The following is an 8733-nucleotide window of genomic DNA, read 5'->3' on the forward strand; positions in this document are numbered from 1 at the left end:
CTTAAGTGCTTTGCTAATCAGGGCATATAACATCTAATGTACTCATCATTAAACGCAGTCCTGGTTTTTGTTTAAAGTTTGATCCACCTTGCAGTGGAACTACTGGTAAATCCAAACGAGATCAATCTGTGATGGAAAGGCAGTGCTTGATCCCAAGGCTCATCTCTGGGGAACTCCCGTTGCCATCAGCAAATCACTGGACTCCAATCCTTCCTGGAGTTCCCATAGATGTTCGAGTCACTGAAGTCAATGGAAGTCCCATGGGCAAGATGGCTACAGGAGCAGACAGAGAGCGCAAACACAGGTGCTCATTACATTCACTGCAACTAAAACCTGAAGATACAGCAAATCAAATCCACTTTAAAGGGATATTATGGACTGATCTCACTTCTTTCAGTTTGGGACAGTAGCTGCACTTTGCAACACTAGTGAGACAGATACAAAGCTCCAAACTAAGGATTATACTTTGTAAGAGAAAATACGTACTAGAAAAGAACCCCACAATGCTTTTTACTATATTACTTTTATGGTCCAGAAGCACTCTCTGCCGTAGACCTGGAGGCACTGGGACATATTCTCATATAGGTGATAATCTCTTTGCACAGCTCTTGGGCTCAAAGGGACCATAAAGTTGGCTTTACCAACTACCTGGAGGGGGGAACACATGCAGAGCACCTCTGGAAGTATTAGGTAATATAAACTTATCTCCATGGTCCAGCTCTCCCCAGCCACTAGATCATAGTCTGCTGGGTGCAGTTTAGAGCAATCCCAAGGCTATTCTTGCTTATAATGGGAGCTAAACCAGCCCCAGAATTAGCTTTATGCCATTTTTGTAGCTCCCTATCTTGAGTCTGCCTTAAATCCTATGCCAAACACAGCTCAACCCTGTCCAGAAGTCAGGGCCTATATGTAAATATTCTCCAAAATTATAGTATGAAATCTTCTCCCAGTGAATCCGAGTTTGTGGAGGAATGCATGAAATTACACACATACATTTATATTATCCAATATCTCCATAGCCAATTGCACAACTGTTATGGTGCCTAAATCCATACGCAAGACTTCCAGTGAGTTCAATGGGAGTTTTGCCTGAGTGGAAACTTTAAGATCATAGTTATTTTATTTTCAGAAATCATGGGTTTCTCAAACACACAGTCCTGAGCAGAATAAGTTACAAATTCGATTGTGAAAATGTAAGCCCTGAACATTCCTGTAGACTTTAGATAAAAGCTAGATCATTCTGACAATGAAAACTGGCTGCTGTCCAATTATTTCCCTTAAAGCACATTCACAATGTGGACACTATGCAAATCATAGAATAGTATGAATATGCTAATATTTACAGTATTTTTCAGACTAAATCCTGCAGCCATAAACACAGTATTCAAATGTTTGCACGTAGTTTTTTTTTTCTTGAACATTCAAAAACCACAGATGTAATGGTTTCTCTGTGCACTAAAATCTCTGCTATTATTTTGAGATACAGGAGTATTTTAGCACAGTTTTACTTCACAGCATTTCTCACACGGTGAAGCTTTTGAATGGGGTGTAATGGATCTGGATACCTGAGTCCACTTTATTTGTAACAATGATGTGCTATCAAATAGCTGTAACCATTCCTCTGTTGCCATAGCACAGAACACAACATCCCTTGTCATAGCAGCTGAACTCCTGCCTGGAGGTGCAATGATCAAGACAATACAGGTGCTCCCTTCCTGATCAGTCAGTCCCTGTTGGTCTAAGCTTATTTGAATGATTTCTTCAGCAAACACCCATTAATGGTCTGCTAAGCCATGTCTCATTATTTCTTAACCAAGAGGATATTTTTTGGACCTTAGAAGTAGTTCAGTACCATGGTCAGCACAAAGACATCTCGAATCTATGTAACTATAAGGTGAAGTAGACAGCTAACGGATCAAGGATGTGACACTGATGGAAACAAAAGAAAGCAACAATGGAGAGGAAAATGTCTTGTCTGATGCTGATGATTTGTATGGGGAGAGCAGAGGAAGGCATTTGACCTACTGTACCACGCTTTAATCAGAGAGAAAAGCAAAGCTGTTTAAGTGATGCAGATGTAAGCGAAAACATTTTGTTGTGATCTTTAACAAAAAATTATATTGCAAGCAGCTGAAGAAGCAATAAACTTTTAGCCTGGTTCAAGTGAGCATCTGGCAAATCTGCCTTCCAGCTAACAAGAGACTCGGTTACTGACTAGCTAATTTTGCCTTAAAATCAAGAGGCTGAAGGAGACAAGGTACAGGGTGAAGAAAGTGGCACATTATGTTCAGAAAGATCCATTCAGTCTTTCACCCCAGCTCCCATAGGAGGAATCTGTCTGATGATATCCCTTGCTATGATGGCATAGGCTCTGCTGTAAGGCTTATCCGCAGCACCTCTATGTACACTCTTGGAGGGGAGCAGCAGAGACTCAATGAATCCTTGAAAAAATGCAAAAGTACCACCAGTATAGATTCGTGTGCATACTTCCCACAGAAAGAGGAAGACAGGGCCTGGATGTACTCCAAGACTCAATATTGCTTACAGTACTTACAGGATCTATTAGCTTTGAGAAAAAAATACCTTGACAGCATCAATGACTTAAAATCCATGAACATGACATCAGAAATTTCTCCGGTGTCAACGAAATCCTCCAAAACAGGGGAAAGGCCACTACACCCACTTCCTACCAGGCACTCCGCTAAGGTAAGGCCTATTGTATCTAAGCACAAGAAAATATTCTTGCCATGTGGTTACCTACCATTTGCCTTGACTGTGTAACATGTAGTTGCATAACCTCTTTTGGTTTTCTGTGTCAATGGTCTTTATTCAAGATCAAGTCCTCTTTTAAGTCCACTCTTATTGTGCCACCATTTGAAATAAAGAATAATTTAATGTGTACAAGCAGTCATACAATAGTGAATAAAGAGCGAATAAAGGTTGGGTAGTACCTGCTGAATTAAATTTGATTTTCTGTGTATCCTGGATGCAAACAGAAGAATTAAGGTATCAACCATAATCTGATGATTGTGCATGTTCCTTTAGGATCTAGATTTGACCTGATAACAGAACATTCTAAAGGAGCAGCTGACTGCTGCTGTCTCTGGGATCCTGGTGGTTTATGAGACCACAGTCAATCATGTGGGGTTTTTGTTAGTTTGAGGTTATCATTTGTGTTATAAAGTGCCACCAATTATAGCCCTCTACCAAGAAGGGGGGGACCTGGTTATATTTCATCAATTTTAGAGGTAGGGTCCAATAACAGCCTTTTTTGGAGAACAGCTGGAGTGCTTTAATAGATTAAAATGGTGACAGATGCCATTTTCTATCTTCCCAACTCTGCCGCAGACCTTCTGTGTGATCTTGGGCAAGTGACTTCATTGTGCCTCCATTCCCCATGCGTAAAAAGGGGATAATAATACTTCCCTTCTGCACAGGAGTGTTGTGAGGAAAATAAACCATAAATACTTAGAAGACACTCAGACAGTACAGTGATAGGGTCATGGAAGTACCTCAATAGGTAGAGAATCCTGGAGTGGGGGGAGATGAGAACACATAGGGCCTGTAAACACATATTTGGAGTGATGTGGCGTGTGCATGAGTCGAGATTTATCTGAATGTTTTGGGGAAAATGTGCGTGAGAGCGAGAAACAGTTGGGTGTGTATGATGTCTGGAAAATGCATCCATAAAATAATTGTGTTCAAGGCTATCATGTCAGATGGCACTTCATGGTTATCCACCTTGGTTGTTTATAGCTGTTACTGATTGGAGAGCTCAGTAATCCATTGAGATAAGTAGGAGGCTTTCTATTGACTTTGCATCAGGCCCCATGTAAACTGCTTTGAAATTTTCTACACAGAGTACATTCTTTTATTGAACCACCATGATTTTCACTGAGCAGCCAGGTACAATGTCATCGGCAGTACTAGTTTTGTCATCGCTACAAGTTTCACTGCCTGCCACGGGGACACGGCCAGTATTAGTTCTCAATACTCCATTCACTAGAAAGCTGCTGCTAACTAATACACTGGCAGATGCTTTAGAAACAGAAAACAAAATTTTGCACTTCACTGTCATTACGCTCAGAACTTTGAAGTAGTCTGTATGAAAGGTGCTATCTCCAACCATTTTACAGAGTAAAGAATCATACAGTTGAAAAATCGAATGCAGCCTTTCCTTTCAGTTGCAGTTTTGGATCTCATGTATCTGAACTGTTTTGTTTGCATCTGCTCAGAAATGAGGCTGATTCAGCCTGGCTTGATTCAGTTAGATACAGAGCTCCCAGCAGTGGAAAGGCTGCCTGCCAGAGTATTGTGTTCATGCAAAGTGGCCACAATCCCTCCTTTGACAGCAGAGCCACAGCTGGCCTGTGCAGGGCCCACAGTGGGTGCAAGCGGGGCAGTGTGGGGAGGGGACAGAGGGCTGACTCGCTGCATCCCTTGGGACTCTCTATCAGCAAGGCATTGACCACACTTTGAAGTCAACCTCCCATGGCAGAAGCCCTGAAGGAGAACACTGGTTCAAATGCTGCCTACCCTCCCACAAGGACAAATTCACCTTTGGATATAGAGGCTTCTGCTACTGCATAGGGGGTGCAAATTGTGCCAGTGGGGGCTGAACGAAGCCTAAAAATTTCTGGTACCAGAGACCATATTTTCTAATACTTTATGGGCCTGATCCAATGCCCACTCTGATCAATGGCAGTTTTCACATGACTTCAGTGGGCTTTGGATCAGGACCTACATTGGTATCATATTCGGTACACTGATGCTCAGTAAATAATGGAGGGGAAGAAGAATTAAGATGCATTGGCAAGGGGAGATGGAGACATTTGTAAAGAGATGAATAATCAAGGAGAGGGAAAGATCCACAATAGACACACTGAGATCTAGGAGGAGTGTGGCTTGCGCTATGCCGATGGGTGCCAGTATAAGAACCTTTTCATATGGATAAGTAGTCTAGGAATTTATGACACACCCTCCCTATAGTTAGTTGGGGTTGGTTCCCTTTTGATTCATGGGAGATTGACAGGCACTGGGGTCACTAACTCCATTGCCATCAGTGGTAGAATTCTGGATCTACCCTTGTGTAACAGAGCAGAATTTGGCCGAGTCAACACAGTGGCAAAGGATGCAAAACACTGCCAACTACAGTAGGTACTGTAGAATAGATCTTACAGACAGAGGGTCCTTACATTTCCTGAGTGGGTTGTTACAGTGCTATATACAATAGAAAATTCCTCTTTTAAAAAAAAAGGAACTCTGGTTTAACAAACAAATGCATCTCTCATTTTCAAAGGTCTGGAGTATTATGTCATCACATTATAACTGACTCGTTCTTATGTATGACCAGCCTTGATTCCTGCTGGAGTGTTAACGCTACCAGCCTCCTGCTCATAAATGGATAATGTATGACATCAGCAGGATACTCTATACAGTGAGTCATTCTCACCAACACAAGCGGGTCGGTCACTGCAGCGTAACACTGGCTTTGAAGAAAGGGGTTCTGAAGGACTCCGGAAGTAATCCAGAATACCACGGGTTATTTGGCTGCTTTCTAAATGGTACTTTTATTTAGTGATCACATGTTTCTTTTTAAACACAGGGATGTATTGTTTTGTACGTCACTATCTGCTTGCATTAACATTACCTTCAGTGAAAATTCATTTCTCTTTCTCTACATGATGAAGAATTAGTAGAAATGCACTCACCAAACACTAAGGAGGTTTGGATTTGGATCTGAATGGCTGTCTCTATAACAGGCTGAACCAAAGCCTGGTTACTGAATGGTATCTGACCTTTGGGTCTGGATTCAGGCTCAAACTTTGACCCTGGGGCTCGTCCTGAGGGAAAAATAATTTGTGTCTTGGATGATATTGACAAGACATTTTCTTTAAACTGTCTTTTAACCATTAAGGGCCAGATGTAATAGCAGTCACTAGTCAGTAGGTGTGAAGTGGCTGCTTCCTTTTAGCACTCCTATTGATGCAAGTCACCCCAAAGAGGTTAGGGAGCAAAGAAGCTAGGTCAAGCTTTATTATCCCCTCACCAGCCTATAGAGCAGAGAGCTGCATCCTTCAAAGATATCTCGGAGAGTCAGGGAGGTAGTGTGGTAGGGACACACTGCTCTCAATGGCACAGTCTGGCCTTAAACCGAGTGAGAACATAAGCAGTCCTTACTTGGGCAGAACTCCGAGGACAGTCAATGGGAGTTTTGTCTATACAGACACTGCAGTACATAGAAACTCCAAGAAGTGTTACTCTATTGTCATAACTGTTTCAGTTTTTACACACAGAAATGTTTATTGAAGAGAGATTTTTAAACCCTACTGGTTTTCATTTGGGGTTATCACCACACTATCAAATTGTCCCCCTTTAGTGGCACACAAGCCTCCTTCCTCCTTAAATAGACTTTATGCACCTCAGTTCCCACATAGGCACCAAAATAAGTGGGCAGATTTTCAGAAGAGCTCAGAATATTGAGTGCCGAGGGCTGTTTGAAACTCTACCCCTGCGTGTCAGGACAATAGATGTTGGCTGACAAGCACTTTGAAAATCTGGCCCTAACTGTTGTGGGGGAGGGCAGGTGCTGAGTATTTGAAAATCTGGCCCATTAGTACCAAGAGGTTCAACCTGTTTGGGAGGCAGTGTCTCCTAATGGGTAGTGCCCGGGCCTGGCATTCAGGAGGTATGGGTTCTATTGCTGGCTGTAGCACTGGCCTGCTGGGTCTTGGGCAAGTCACTTTCCTTCTCCAAGCCTCAATTCCCCATCTGTAAATTGGGGATAATGATCCTGACTTCCTGTCTAAGTGCTCTGAGATCTCCTGATGAAAAGAGCAATATAAGCACTAGGTATTTGTGGACAATTTTCTTAGCTTGGTATGAACTATGGACTAAAGATGGGCCCAAATAAAATCAAAATTTGGGCTGTTTGGATCCAGCTGCAACTCCGCTTTGCAGGGTTCTCTTATTAAGAAGTAGTTCTATATTATTCTCAATGTACTTATTTCTTACACATCTGTTCAACAGATACCAATGGAGAAAAGAGTCCCTCAGCCCAATTCAGATGTAAGAGAGGCAATAGCTTTCTTGGACTCAGTGATTGCAGATCTGGATGCAGAGAGATCGCAGAAAGTTCCTGTGACAGATCTCCCAAACGTGGATGTTGATTTTGATGGTGAAGTCTATATAGTACATCTAAAATACTATTACTAAGGGAAGAGGGGTGGAGGCATGAAGGGAAAATATGTGGATCATAAAAATGTCACACTCCAATTTCTACAACAGGCAGTCTTTATAGAGCTGTTAAAAATATCAGCAGAATAGTCCTTATCTATAGATGACTGAAATATATCTTTCTATATAGATTGATCTCTTTCCTCATTCAGAAATGGTTGGCTGATATTGGTCAACCTTATAAACCAAAAACTCACTGACAGGCACCACTGTGCAAATATTGGATTGGGGGAGGGGTATCACTGACAATTCAATCAATACACTTATTTCAGGTTGATCCAAAAATGAATTTTTCTGAAAAAAATCTGATTAATTGAAAAGTCAGAAAACAAGTAGTTTTTGGTTGAATGAAACATCATGTTTGCTCTGACATGAAATGCTTTGTTTGGATTTCAAGCTTCTCCCTCCCCCTCTCCCCAGTTTAAAATAAAGCTAAAGGTGATTTTGAAACCAAAATTCATTTGGAATCAAACTAAATATTTTGTTTCAAAGAGGTTGAAGTGAAACATTACTTTTGGGGAAATTTGAGAGGTTCCACCTTCCTCCCCCACTACAACCGTTTGCTGAAAAGGACACAAATTCACAGAATCATAGAATATCAGAGTTGGAAGGGACCTCAGAAGGTCATCTAGTCCAATCCCCTGCTCAAAGCAGGGCCAGTCCCCAATTTTTGCCCCAGATCCTGAAATGGCCCCCTCAAGGACTGAACTCACAACCCTGGGTTTAGGAGGCTGATGCTCAAACCACCAAGCTATCCTTATCAGTCAACTAAAATCTGCATTTTTCACCAAGAAAAGTTTTTGTTGAAAGATCTTGCCAGCCTACCTATAAGCTAGAGATAAAGTACAGAAAATTTTAGTCAGAAAGTGAAATTCAGACATTCCTAAAGTAGAAGTCATTATGGAAACTTCACTATGTTACTCAGCATTACTTCTAGAAAGGACCTAATTAACATCCTCCTTTGTCAATTACTAGCTGAACGTCAACATTCATTGGGAAGCTATTAACTAGAACTATCTTCTGTCTTTCAGTTGCTACCAGCACTCGTGAGCACAGTTTACATTCAAACTGGATTCTCCGTGCCCCCCAGAGGCACTCACAAGATGCCTTGCAAATAGAGGCAGCAAGCCAGTCTAAAAGAAACAGCCAGAGAAGAACTGGCTCCAGAAAGAGATTGGAAAGATATCCAATTTATTTACCCAAAGCAGTGGAAGGGGCATTCAGCACTTTAAAATTTAAACCAAAATCATGTAAGAAGGACTAGCCCCAGCTGGAAGATAGCTATATGAAAAGCTAGAATGTGTAGCAGTTACTTCTCTTGGTAAGCTCTGGCCCACCCAACACTGCAGCAGGTACATAACAGTGCATGTTAACTGAAGGCTTTTTATGTTGTTTGTATTGTGAGCCATGGCTATTCCAGGTTTGCAGTGACATTGGAGCATAGCTCATTGAGTTCACGGTGCCTAACAATACTGCTTTATCATTGGGTGCGGGGGA

General features: G+C 41.8%; 1 protein-coding gene across 1 annotated transcript; it reads left to right on the plus strand.

The window, feature by feature from the left end:
* The first annotated feature begins 2283 nt into the window (after window positions 1-2283).
* Window positions 2284-8500, plus strand: C1H13orf42 (chromosome 1 C13orf42 homolog). The gene is given in 4 exon segments (XM_077806812.1): window positions 2284-2669; window positions 5975-6026; window positions 7042-7177; window positions 8268-8500. Coding segments are annotated over 4 exon segments (807 nt in total).
* The last annotated feature ends 233 nt before the right edge of the window (window positions 8501-8733 follow it).

Source organism: Eretmochelys imbricata, chromosome 1, assembly GCF_965152235.1.
Source record: "Eretmochelys imbricata isolate rEreImb1 chromosome 1, rEreImb1.hap1, whole genome shotgun sequence".
NCBI classification, from domain to species: domain Eukaryota; kingdom Metazoa; phylum Chordata; order Testudines; family Cheloniidae; genus Eretmochelys; species Eretmochelys imbricata.